This window comes from Ambystoma mexicanum, chromosome 7p (assembly GCF_040938575.1).
Source record: "Ambystoma mexicanum isolate Mex_15411 chromosome 7p, UKY_AmexF1_1, whole genome shotgun sequence".
In the NCBI taxonomy this organism is placed as follows: domain Eukaryota; kingdom Metazoa; phylum Chordata; class Amphibia; order Caudata; family Ambystomatidae; genus Ambystoma; species Ambystoma mexicanum.
The window spans coordinates 383,041,663-383,055,748 of NC_090939.1; the positions used below are offsets into that span (position 1 = coordinate 383,041,663).

General features: G+C 47.3%; 1 protein-coding gene across 4 annotated transcripts in view; it reads left to right on the top strand.

Moving 5' to 3' along the window:
* SAMSN1 (SAM domain, SH3 domain and nuclear localization signals 1) overlaps positions 1-14,086 on the top strand; it is a 1,266,558-nt gene that overhangs the window by 1,138,732 nt on the left and 113,740 nt on the right. For all 4 annotated transcript variants that reach the window (XM_069636417.1, XM_069636418.1, XM_069636419.1 and 1 more), the window contains one exon: positions 3,925-4,131. In XM_069636417.1, coding sequence (XP_069492518.1) covers positions 3,925-4,131 — 207 coding nt within the window. The remainder of the gene's footprint in view (positions 1-3,924; positions 4,132-14,086) is intronic.

The window sequence follows — 14,086 nt, forward strand, 5'->3', positions numbered from 1 at the left end:
GGGTAGAGAAGCGTGGGGAGGGTATGTGCAGGAAGCATGGGCAAGGGAAGTGTGGCATAGGGTGTGGTAGGCAGGTGTGGGTTAGGTTCTGTGTAGGCAAGCATGAGTTGTGGTGGGATGTGGTTAAGCATGTGTGGAATAGGGTGGAGCTGGTTTTTGGTAGGTGTTCATCGGGCAGGGTTGGAATAGGCAGGCAGAGGGTAGACTTGGGTTCGACATGCTTAGAGTAAGGTGGGCATGTGCAGGCATAGAGTAAGGAAGGACTATTCAATGGTCTGGTGTCTTGGGGACCACCAGGAGTGAGGAACAGTGGCATTGGTAGGCATGGGGGAGACAGGTGAGGGGTATAGTGGGAGCAGGCATTTGTGGGATAGGTTATGATAGGGTGTGGGTAGACAGGGATGGGGCAGGGTGGAGTTTGCGGGTAGATGGGAACCACTCTGCTGCATGCCTTTGGGGATGGGCTCTTGAGGAGGCAGTCAAAAACCAAACTGTGGAGCAGCCCATGTATCCTTGCTGGCATCAAACTATGATGGAGTGGGTGTGGGAAGAGATCGGGTATTGCTGACAGGGAGCTAGCATTAAAATAAAATGGCTGAGTGCTTCTGTTTGCACGGGACTACCATGCTGCAATTTCCCTTGATGGGTAGTGGGAGGTATTATATTAACACTGTGTTCATATATAGTAATGAATGCCAGACTCCTCCAGCTTCCAATCACTGTAATAACAGTTGCTATTATTGCCCCATTGTGAATGGTAAAGGACATTTAAAGGACGATCTGCTAAGTCAACCCTGTCTTGGGATTTGGAATTGCAAAGTGCAGGCTGCCCTCCTGTCAGAAAGCAAGGCCTTACTCATGTAGCTATCTATCCTGGGGTGGGGACAAAAATGAAGAAAATAAATAAAGGGGTAGGCCATGTGCCTCTGCTTGCACCAGACTGACATGCTGCCGTTTCGCGCAGTGAGTTGGTCCAATGTTCGGGGGGATTAAAACACCAAAAATTAAAATGTCAAGGGGAAGCTAAAATGATCAAAATTAGCAGTGTGTACTGTGTTCATCTCCCGGCACTGGAGCACCATGCTGCTCCTCCCCTCGGTGGGGTGGGAGGAAAGATTATAATAATATTGTGTTCTAAAATAATGCTCCTATGCAAAGACAAAGGGAAAAGCAAGTAAGATTGCTGTTCCTGGCCCCTTACATGAAATACCAGGCACAAAGCCACGTGAGTCAGAGCTTTTGATTGGGAGAAATAGAGGTTGGATGGAATATTGAGTAATAATTAATAGTTCTGCAATTTCATGCCGCAGCATTACCAATTGCTTTGCTAGCCATGTATTCTGCTTCCTAACAGCTCTTCCCTTGCTCTCTTTATATTATAAAGGTTGTAAGTATATCTGCCAATGCTTGGTGCCTATAAAATGTGCAGAAACCAAAAATGAGGAATTTTAGCCTTACAAAGGGAATGCCTGCAGCAACGAACGCTCACTAAAAATGTACTTGCCTAACACTTTCTGAGGGTTAATTATGATCACAGAGAGAGGGTAATTCCTACTATCAGAAGGAATTTTTCTCAGCAAAGATATTTGTAGTTGAACTGAAAAAATGTGAGAGGCAGCCAGAGGCAGCAAAAGGCTGCAAAAAAACAACACTTTGAATTACATCATTGTATACTCCTCCATTTGAAGGTAATAATGGCCAGCATTCTTCTCTGCAATCTTCGGTAGTTTTTGTTATGTGTAGGCAAGCACACTTATTTTTGGCTATTGCCTACCCGCCCAAACCCTTATCTGCCCTTTCCCACACCCCCCTAAAAAGTTCGATGAGCACATTCAATGGAATGTGCACGTTAAAATTCCTGGGGGTGAACATGCAGGCGATGAAAGGACGTCGTACCTCTGAGACGCCCCCAGCCAAACAGCCTGCAGACAAAGCACTCTGGGAGATGGCATCACAAGGAAAAACCCTCTTTAAATCCTCCAAGATTGCCCTCCCCACCCTTACAGAAGGCTTGGTTTGGACCAATCTGCTGCAGCCACATGACTATATAAGGGGATGCTTTCTGGTTATGTTTTAATGGCAAACAGTAGAATGAAGGCACAACAGACATACAAAAAGTCTCTGATGATAGCCACGGGTATTCATTTAGATAGGTCACTCATTTTCTGCCAGTCATATTAAAAGTTTGAGGGAAGTAGTGGTTGTGGAATTGTGACGTACCTTGTTCATCCATGGAAGGTACTCTCTCGGGATTTGACTGAAAGGGGCATAGAATGTGGGTGTTGTGTTGCCAATTGATCTCTATGTCTCACCTGTTACCAAGATGGCAACTAGGTTCGACAGGATTTGCACAAGAGGACTGGCACTGCCCCAAACTGTAGCGCTTACTCCTTAGTGGCATCAGAGTGATCTCCGGTAACGTGGGCTTGGGGTCAGTAGCTTGCCCAATTCCAAGACACCTGCTGAGTTCAACATGGTGAGACAGGACGCTAGCTTGAAAGTGTGCCCTTATTTTTACAGATTTACTGAATCCACAGTATGGGCCTCATTACAAGTATGTCGGTAAGGCAACAACGGTGCCGGTATCACTACCGGCACCGTTGCTACCGTACCACCATACTAGGAGTTCTGCTTGCGGGTGCCCCTGTCGCCACCAGGTCTGACCTGGTGGCCGTACCGGCACCCGCAAGCAGAACATGATGGTATAACGGTACCGGTGCTACCACCCTCCGCATTCCCATTGAGCCCTATGGGGCTCAAATGCCGATGTACCGGACCCGGGACACGCAAAAGGGCAATTACTGGGTCCAGCTGGGCCGGAACAGCCCGGTAATTGCTCATTCGCGGGTGCCGGACCCAGATGCGAGTTTGGAGGTAGCCTTGCAGGTAAAACCGCCAAGGAACCCTCATAAGTATATCTCTGCAATTAGGACTAATTAGGAATAGCCACAGGTGAGATAAAGGGACAACTCTTAGCAAACCACAAAAAAAAATCAAGAAAACGAGGAAGTCATCAGCTGCAATAGAGTGGAGAACTAGACAACAGAAAGGAATATGCAGGAAGGAACACAAAGAGAAAACAGGGAATGCAACTGTGGCCTGGGAAAATATCTCAATCACAAGTAAAGAAGACCACAAATATTGCCCTCAAAATGAAGCGGGCCAATAATGAGACCTTGTAAAAGGTAACCACTTCAATTAACATGTATTAGTCTAGAAAACAGGTTGTTTTTAGGGTACTTATTAAGAGAATGGGCCTCATTACACGGATGGCGGAGAACCATGGCACTATTAGCGCCATGGTTCATGCCGGTAAAATACCGGCACCGCCTTGGCGGAAAGGGGAATTACCGCCCCATTCCAAGGTTGGCGGGGCGGTAATTCCCCCTTCCGCCATTGCCCTTCCCCATTCCTATTTTTAGCCCATAGGGCTCAATGGGAATGGGGAAGGCGCTAATTACGGTACCGCAAATTGCGGTACCATAATTAGCTCCCTCGGTCCCTTTGCGGGTTGGTTTTTAACGCCTGCAAAAAGCAGGCGTTAAATCCCCCAACCCGCAAAGGGACCTCGTAGTAAGGCGGTAAGGATTTACCGGTACCGGTATTTTACCGTTACCAGTAAATCCTTACCGCCATCCGTGTAATGAGGCCAAATATCTTTAAAAAACAAAGCAACTAAAAAGCAGTTGAGATTATGTAACATGTTTAAATCATCTGATTGTGTTTATGTAAAATATTTCCGGATAGGCCCCAAGATACAGTACTTAGCCTTTCTAATTTCAATTAATTCATGTTTAGTGTGCTTTTGATGACGATGCTAAAATTGTTAGAACGTTAACAACATATTAATCAATGGACCATACATCCCAAAAATTGATTACTCGGACAAATGTGTTGATAATAAGGATTCAATGTGTTTCACAGAAAGGCGATGTCATAGACATAATCTGCAAAACCCCCATGGGCATGTGGACCGGCATGTTAAACAACAGGGTGGGGAACTTCAAGTTCATTTACGTAGACGTGATCACGGAAGAGGAAAATGCGCCAAAGAAGACATTGATGCGCCGGGGGAGTAAGAGGCCAAGACCAAAAACCCTCCAAGAATTCCTAGAGCGCCTTAATCTACAGGTCAGCAAACATTTACACTACTCTAGACGTTTAACTGTGTTTTCTCTGAAATGTGGAGCAGAACGTATATTTTTGCCCAGTTTAACATCGATGTTGGAAATTGACAGATTTTGACAGATATTTGAAATAATATGATTTTAACGTAGCCATTGAAAGTGCAATTCAAGCATGGCATCTACATTACCTAAGAGGCAACAATAATTGAAATGTCACCAACTTTGAAACCCATATATCTTAGACTACTAAATAACGCTGCATTATGCTACATTTTTCTGAGCTTTGCTTGGATTTCTTGAATGTATCTTATGACCATTCTTATAGAACATTACAACATCCCACAGGTTACATGTATGCTTTGGTTTGTGGATGGCCAATGCAGAGCCATCCTAAGGGTTTTTGGTGCCCTGGGCACAGATCAGTATGGGATCCTCCGCAAGCAAAGAAATTAAAGGATCTAAGAACTTCTCAGTGCGGCCAATCTTTTCATCCCGTTCACAACCTACAGCTTGATATGCAGCTTTGCCAGTGACCAACATGTGCATGAGCGCTTCCATGGGGCCCCCTCACCACTTCGTATTTACTGGAATCAGAATGATAAACAAGTGGAATTTCAACGGCAAGGTTAGCAGGCCTCACCGAGGGTACTTGTGTTCTACCCTAGGCACGGGGCACATGCTAACAATAATGACCACAAGGAAGATATATGGGCTGTAGCAGATAGTCAGGACAGGGATCAGTAGGTGCAGATGCCCGTGTATACATACAGAGCTCAGATTAGCAGACTCAGAGAATGTACACATACTCAAGCATGGATAGAGAAGACAGGTTAGACGCAATGAGGAAAGCAAACATACCACAGCATAGACAGAGGATATGGATGGTGTGCAAATCCGAACCAAGTGGCGTTGCCATCAGTGAGCCAAAAACAAATGACTTTGCGGTGAGCAATATATAAATGTTCACTCGTCGGATTTCAGCATGCTCTTAGGCCAACATTCTGGGGCTTCTTTGACACCCAGTTAGTGGAGCAGTGGGCTGAGGAGGGGAGCCTAGGGGGAATTGTTTATGGGCCTATGGCAGTGTGCAAGGGGTTTGAGGCTTTTTTTAATATACTCCTGGGCGAGGCGAAAAGGTATTCTGGACCCTGCCCCTATTGCCTGATTAACACCTGACAAAAGCAGTGTGTTACCTAAACTGGCAACAATCCCAGCAGGCCCAATGAGCAGAGCACCTGGCCAAGTTAGAGTGTGGTTTGAGATCGCTCTCAGCCTGCCATCCAGTATAGTCGGGAAGGAGAAATAATCACACAGGCTCTTCAGATATCAAGCAGCTCTTTCCCTGGACCCTTCATGCCTCCTTTAATGCTTAGCACTTGGTTTATGTGAATGCGTGGAGTCTCCAGACTCCCCTCCACACATCTGCCAATTCCCAGATCCGTGTTGCACTTGGTGGAGAATGTGGTACAGAGAGGGGGGGGGGGACAAAAAGAGGAAGAAAGCGATAGAGGGGGAGAGAGAGAAATAGAGAGAGACAAGGTGTGATTGTTGCAACATTAGAAATGGCAGCTGCTAGTGGAGACCAGTGGAAGGAGTGCCTCATGTGCTTGGAATAGCCACCACATGTAAGGTAAAGAAATAAGATTATCCCAAATCTCATAAATATTGAATGACGTGCTATAGTTGCCAAGCAACATAACCTAGAATAACACAAATAGAGCATAAAGCACAATAAGATGACATTTGAGAGGTTCAGAAGGCATCCCTTCATTATCAGCAAAGCATGCAGATGAGGAATAACACATTTTGAGTGTAAAACAAAGGAGTTTGAAATGTGCATTACAAGCTGGGTAATATAATGTAGCAGAAATGCAAATCTTTCATAAAATGCTATAACTTGGCATTTTAGCCTGGCCCATCACTATCTGCAAAATATACAAATGAGCAGTGACAGTTTAAAGGCATTATTCCGAGAAGTTCAAAATTCACATTAAAAGCTGGGTTATAACTTAATATTTTACAGTCAAAAAATGAGTCAATCAATATCAGGAAAGTCTAACTATGTGGAATTATGAGTCTCATTACAAGTTTCCCGATATCCCGCCGGTAATTCAGGCAGGGTACCGTGAAACTGTCCCTACCGTCTCTGACGCCTGATATCCCGGTATTACTGGGATATTACAGGCGGAAGAGACAGTGGTAAGTCCCCATTCCATGGAGACCCGTAAGACTCCATGGGATGGGATTGCTGGAATGACCAGCAATGGTATTGCTGGTGCCGGTAGTTGTGGCATTTCTTTGCCGGTAGGGGCCTGATATGCCGGCAGGTCAGGCCTGCTGGGAGATCCGTGGCCACCACCTGCAAAATTGAAGTGTGCGGTCTGGAAAAAAATGCCAGATCCGTTATTACTGGCATTTGTTCTAGCATTTTTTCCAGACATGCATACTTTTAATGAGCCCACTGTCTTAAAGTGTAATTCAGGGTAGTTTGCAAATTGCTTTAAAGCTAAGTAACATAGCAAAATATAACACAAATAATGCATACAACTCTATAAAAATGAAACTTTAGCGTTTCAAAATGAAGCCCTTCCATATCAGCAAAAAATATTGGTGAGGACTGGCACCACAAATGTGTGATTCAGGGAAGTTTCAATTCACATTGAACACTGAGTAACAAACACAAATAGCACATACACCTCTATATGATGACATTTTAGAGGTTGAAAAGTAGCCCATCACGTTAAGTTTGAAATCAGCATTAAAAGCGGTTTCTGAACTGAACCACGGTTAGGGACCGAAATATTTCAAATATTAGGGGGCTGTTAAATTTGACATGTTAGGCAAAATAAATGAGTTGCTCAACATCCCACGCTTTGGTTGAGTGGTGAAGTTGAGTTGTGAGCCCAGTCATCGGTTTCAATTATTTGTGAATGGTTGACTCTTAAGAATGGTTTTGTAGAAGTGACTTGGAAAGTGGACAGTTACACGGTGAACATGACAATATTTACAAAAATATAGAAATATGCTTTGCACAAGGAGAATGACTATAACTATTTTTTTTTGCTTTACGTGTCAGAATCCTAGTTGATGCAAGCATACAAAATCGCAATTGGTTTTACTACTTTGTTTTAAAGATTTAAATACCCCCAATATGAGGAGCCAGTGGTTATTGTTTGAAATAGGTTTGCAGAATGGTATTTGTGATGTAAAAGAGAACATTAGAAATTCTAGACAAAAGCAATCTGCTATGTCAAATAAGCATGCATGAAAATCTTGCTAGGTTACTTTGACCATTGGTGGTTGTCCCATGTCTAGGGCACCTTCAGCCCAAATGGCGGAGTGTGGTTGGAGTGTGTTTTCCTGGTGCCTGTGTCTGCAGGAGAGTCTGTTTATGTTCTCTACATCGCTGTTTCCAGTCACTCTTTAAAAACCATACCCGGATGAGGAGCGTCACGGAGTGTGGTTGGATTGTGTTTTCCGTGTTCTCTGTTTCCTTGTCTCCTTGAACCCATTAGATTTAGAATTGTACTTGCTGCTTAAGGGTGAGACAAGAATTAGGAGGACGGGATACTATTAACTATTATCTGTTTGAACACTTTTGAAACTGCATTTGTTTCTGAGCGGTCTTCGTTAATTATGCCTGGCAAAGCTCTATACAAACAACAAAGGTATGCCCTGTGAAAGAGCGAGCCCTATTGAAAATCAAACGGTTACAAGAGAGCAATGAATTGTGATCCCTCCGTACTGATGGCGGGGGATGCTAAAGGCAAATCACTGAGCGATCAGCAAGAAAATCTACTGGCGGGGTTGTCTACTGATGCTGGTCAGATTACCACATATTTCAAACCTCATACGTCTAAGCCTGCTCCGGGTGCTACTGTGATGAAAAAATCACCTGATAAAGCCAATAGCCCTCTAGGGGGGCTTTCACTGTCTGTGCAACTCAAATTCTACTTTTGGAGACATAGACAACAATTCCTTGCTGCATCTGTGTTACTCATTATGTAACACAGCACGTGTATCTGATATTATTGACCCAACACCATCTGTAAATTGGAATCTAGCTGGGGAGGCGCCTGCAATGATACAGGACTCATTGGAAACAGTAAACACTTCCCAGAGCCTATCAGGGCCTATCAGCTTCCCCTAAATTGTTTAACTCCCATCAAACATTTGCTGAGATGGAGGTGAATTCAAATGCGGTGCGGTTCTCCCAGGAAAATGGGGGGACCTACGTGTCTGATAAAATCTTTACAATTTCATGGGGAAGATATGAACCGGTCTGATGCAGTTGCTGAACGTGTTGTACTACACTTTGCCGTGAAGATCCTTTAAAACTGTGTGGGCGCATTCAAGCAGACGTGCAAAAGAAAACAGAGTAGATATTGCAACTACAATCATTTCTCGAAATGAGGCTCCGTGCCTAGCGACAAGCCCACTTACCACTTTGGCTGGTTCAGTGGAAGATGCTATGGGCCTCATTGCGAGGTTGCCGCTGACCCCCGAAACACTGGATCCACCGCCTGACTTCCCGCTGCCACCGGGACATTACAAGTCCCGGCGGGGCGGGATGTCAGGTGTCGGATTTGGTAAGTCCCCATTCACGTAGAGTCCTCCACGGGAATGGGGACTCGGAAGCACCGGCACCATTGTTAACTGTGCAGGTGCTTCTTTGACAACTCTGCCTACTGGGGCCCCTGCAGGCAGACTTGTATTGTGGCAGCCCGGAAATAGAGGTGCCAGTAAACTTACCAGCACTCTTATTTCCAGGCCATCATAATCGTAATGAAGCGATATGCCGATTATAATTCCATCTCAGGACTCCATTAAGGGTGGAGATAAACCGGATACATCGTTGCTATCACCCTTTTGTTACTTAACCCATAATCAAATCCGGTAGACAGAAAAACAAAAAAGGGCTGCTGCACGAAAAACCAACGCTGAGGTTGCTGCGAGTGATGACTTAAATCAACCTTTGAACTCTGATTGTCACAGTGCTTATCCATTAGAAAAAGAACAAGCAAGCCAGAAAACAGGCAGCTCGTAAAAAAAAGGCAACAATTTAATGTGGGCACTCTGACATGGTGGCTTGTGAAAGACAACGAGGCTGTTACAGTGGATGGCCCAGCATTGCTCCCAGGCATGAAAGTGCTCCCAGTTACTTGCACTTATTGGGTTGAGTGGGGGGAAATGAGCACGTAACAGCAGGCTAGGGGTCTTCTTGTCGGTAGGTAGTTCTGGTGCCTCTACAAACAAGCTGTTTAAATACTCCGACCCTGGATAAAGAGTATTCACAATAGGAAAGAAAATGTCTACTGGTGGAAAAAGTCACGTTAATCGAAGTGAATTACTGAAAGCATGTAGCAAAATCCCCTCTTTGTGTATCTTTTTTTTATTTGTTTATTTATAAATCAGTGCACAGGTCAACATATACATCAGCATTTACTTGCTGCCCCCAGCGATGCACATACATTGACATTTCCCTTGTCCCTCCTCCGTTATCCCCCGGATGGGCCTTGTCTCCCAGTCTCATTTGGCCGAGTCAAGCGATGGATGTTGGCTGGTTAAGTGCAGGGCTCTCACGATTAGGCGTGGCTTATAAGTCAGGGCTGGATAGTTCTGGTCATAGTCTAACAGCGGCACCCAAAATGTTCGTAAAGCGGTGGAGAAAGCCCACCTTGGCCGCCGTGACTTTTTTCGGCTATCAGTATGTCCCAAAGCTTAATCCACCAGAGGGTCACCAGGGGGCCTTCAGTGGATTTCCAGGTGCGTGCCACTGTAATTTTGGCCACCAGCAAGAGTTGGGTTATAAGGGCTGCCTTCCTTCTTGTTCTTGGGTAGGAGCCTGGGACTGGGATCCCTAGGAGGACATTTTCGGGGGCCAGTGTAATTGTCACTTGGGTGTTATCTTTTATTGCTGCGAGGCATTGGGACCAGAATTCTCTTACCTTAGGACATATCCACCACACGTGGAAATAGGATCCTGGGAGACCACAAAGGCGCCAGCAGTGTGGGTCCAGTGCCTGCTGGAAGTGGTGGAGGCGGAGCGAGGGGGAAGTACCAGAGTAGGAGCAGTTTGTGGGCGCATTCCGATTGGTGATGCAGGGGGAGGTTGTGCGTGTTCTCGACCAGATGTCCACCCTGGTTTGATCCTGTATGGCATGTCCCAGGTCCGCCTCCCATTGGGACATGTAGGAGGGCTTATGATGAAGGGGTCATCCTGCAGTAGTTTGTAGAGGGCCAAGATCTTCCCTCGGGCTGGCAAGTCATTTACAGTGAGCTCTAGCTGAGCGGGAGATCGTGTCACTGCAGTTCGTGCCTGGGTGTGGAAGCCCCAGTGCCGCAGTTGAGCATAAGTGAACCTGTCCGTTTCCGCAAGTTGGAAGGTTATCTTGCATTGTTCAAAGGTGCACGGTGCGCCTTCCTCGAACAGCTGCCCCAGCGATTCGAGGCCTCCCGCCACCCAATTCCTAAAGTTCATTGGGAAGAAACCCGGGGAGAAGGCCGGGTTAAGGAACATTGGGGGGAATGAGTTCAGGCCCCCCAGGATGCATTTGTGTCTGCGGGCCCAATCCCAGGCTTTCACTGACTATTTAGTGGAGGCCAGCATGTTTGGCCAAGTTCGACGCAGTGCGGTAGGGATGGATGGGAGGTAGCGGAGGGGGAGGGAGAGATAGGATTGTTCGATCTCCACCCATTTCGGGCACCCCGAGGTGATTCCCTTACTTGGATGTGGGCCAGCTGTGCTGCTATTTGATAATTACAGAGGTCCGGAAACCCAAGTCCTCCCAATTTAGCACTGCCCATCATGGTTCTCCGGGGAATGCGCGCTTTCTTGTCCTTCCAAATGAACTTGATAATTTTCCTTTGAAGGCACTGCAGGAGCGGGAGTGGGATTGAAATGGTAAGGAGGAGCAGACATAAAGGAACCGTGGGCGGAGGTTCATTTTGCAGGCCGTAATGTGGCTCAGGAGGGAGATCTCTTACAATAGCCAGTGGTTGAGATCCTTTTCCATCTCCTCAAAGAGGGCGGGAAAGTTTGTCTGATACACTTTTGCTGGGTGGGCCGGGATCTGGACCCCCAGGTATGGGATAGACTTGACGCTCCACTGGATTGGGCTTTGTTTCTCCAGGGCTTCCCATTCGCCTGGGTCCAGCCCCACCCCCAGGGCCACCGATTTCTCAAAATTGATGGCGAAGCCTGCTAATCCCCCGAATCTTCGGATTTCGGCCAAGGCCGCCTTCATGGAGGCCTCAATGTCAGTGATGGTCAATAACACATCGTCACCATAAAGAGCAATCTTATGTTGGGCAGGGCCTATTTGTGGGCCTTTGATCTGAGGGTTCCGACGGATGCGTTGAGCCAGGGGCTCCATGGCCAAGGCAAAGAATAGGGGGGACAGAGGGTATCCTTGTCTCGTTCCACATGTGAGGGGGATCAGGTCTGACAGGAGGCCATTGACTCTCATCCTTGTATTGGGGGATTGATAGTTAGCTAGGACCATTTTCTGAAACGTCGGGCCAAAGCTAAAGGCCTCAAGGGCGAGGCGTAGGAAGGTCCAATCCACCTTGTCAAAGGCTTTGGTCGCATCCACGGCCAGCAGGGCAAGTTGTTGCGCTTCTTGATTGGCGACCTCTATTAGGTTTAGGGCTCTGCTGATGTTGTCTCTCGTTGATCTGTGGGTTATGAACCCAGTCTGGTCCGGGTCTATGATGCTAGGAAGGATGGGCGCGAGGTGGTTGGCCAGGATCTTGGAGTATATATTGGTGCCCAGATTTAATAGTGAGATGGGCCTATACGAGTTGTTGTCCTTGGGGTCTTTTCCGGGCTTGAGGATTAAGACCGTGATGGACTCCTGTATGGTAGGGGTGATACTTCCGGTGGCGGCAAATGAGTTAAAGAGCCGGGTTAAGGGGGCCACCACTTGAGGACAGAAGAGTTTGTAGAACCGGGGGGAGTACCCATCTGGGCCCGGGGCTCTAGGTTTCAGGCTTTTTATGACCACCTCAACTTCCTCGCTTGTGATGGGTGCTTCAAGTGCTTCCCTCACCATGGGCATAAGGTGTGGGAGAGCTACCTCTCGCAGATAGGACTGTTGTTCGTTTTGGTCCTTTGGGATTGCTGTCATTATCTCTGATTAGTGGGCCACTGCCAGTCATATCGTCTCACGTTCCGCAAATTGGACCGCGCCCTGTGAGTCGCAAAGGCCCAGGATAGGATTTCTTTTCTTCGATTTGGCCTGTTTGTTTACCAACAGCTTATTTGCTTTGTTACTGTTGACATAATACTGCTGTTTAGTTCTTTCTGGTTAGTAAATGTGCCATGGCTTCGGCATAATGTGCCTCCAGCCTCTTTCTTGCCGCCTGTAGCACCCTGTAGGATCTCAGGGACCAACCCTTCCGCTTGTGAGTGTCTTCAGCCTCCCGGACTTCAGATTCCAGGACGGTATGGGCTGCCTGTTTTCGCTTATGGAAGGCTGCACCCTGTGCGATCAGTTCCCCTCTGAGCACAGCCTTCATGGCATCCCAGGTGTTGACTGTGGATGTGTCCTCGTTGCGATTTTCTGCAAAGAAGTTTTTTATTGATCTGCCAATGGAGTCCCTTACTGCCATGTCGTTTAAGATAGGGTCATATAAGTTCCATCGGCGGAAAAGAGGGGATCCAGATCGTGTGCTCGCAGGGTCAACGAGACTGGGGCATGGTCGGAGAGGATCCAGGAGCCGATGGTGATGTCGTCCGTGAAGGCCAGGATCTGAGGGGAAGCTAGTAGTAGGTCAATTTGACAGAAGGTACGGTGCACATATGAATAGAAAGTGAAGTGTTCCTCCGCTGGAGATATCATCCTCCAGGTGTCAATGACATCCAGGGTCCGAAAGAGATGGAGCACGCCTTTTGCCAATGTTAGGGCTCTAGATCATGGGGGGTGCGATCTGTCTTTAAGTGGGTCCGGGGCTCTGTTAAAGTCTCCCCCAATGATGACTTGCCCCTCAGTGAATGGGAGAAGGGCCTCCTCCAAGTCTCGGTAAAACCCTTCCTGATACTCTTTCGGAGCGTATGCTGAGATAAGGGGGTAGAGTTGGTCGAAAATGATGCATTTGATTGCAATGAAGCGACCCTCCTGGCATCGTAGTGAGTCTAGGATTTGCGGTTTCAGCTCTTTTGCAAAGAGGATAGCAGTGCATCCCTTCTGGGTGCGGTTGGAAGCCACTAGTTATAGGGGGAAAAGTCTACTGCGAAGGCGGGAGAAGTCTGCCGGCATCAGGTGAGTCTCTTGCAGGAAAGCCACTGAGGTTCCCACGTCCTGTAGCCTTTGCAGGATGGATTTCCTTTTCAGAGGGGAGTTTAGGCACCTGACACTTGAGGTGGGGAATTTCAGTTTTTGATGCGGGGGCTGGCCCTCTAAGCGCCTTTGCCGCGGGTAGGGGGTTGGGAGGAGTCCAAGTCAGCCATGGTCATGAAGGGTGAGCTGGTTTGGATTCACCTGTGGCTGAGGTTTTTCAAACAGCCTCCAACAGGAGGAACGAACTACTACACCTGTCCTCCAACGGGGAGGCCAAAATTTTAACTTGGGGGACTGATTTTTTGACTTATCGGTACATCCCCTAGACAACCAGGCTGTTGTCAACCAAAAGGGCTGAGTTTCACTCCAAGGGTAAAACGGTGACATACACCATGGAGTTGGGTACTGACCGCATGGGGCCCGCAGCGGGACTAAGTAAGCATGGTTCCGGTGCTATGTGTTCTTTGAACATTCTGCTGATCTTCATTTAGGTTTGCGGGATCTCTGCACTCTTGTCCAGGGTGCACGCCTTGGATTAGTGGAAGCTGTGCCTGGTTCGGTTACCCTCTGGCTGGGGGAGGAGGATCTGTGCCCCCCGGGAGCCGGGACGTAGGATTGATGCTGCGTCGTCAAGATCGCTGATTGTTCGAGGGGTGCCATTGTGCGAGAATTGCAGTG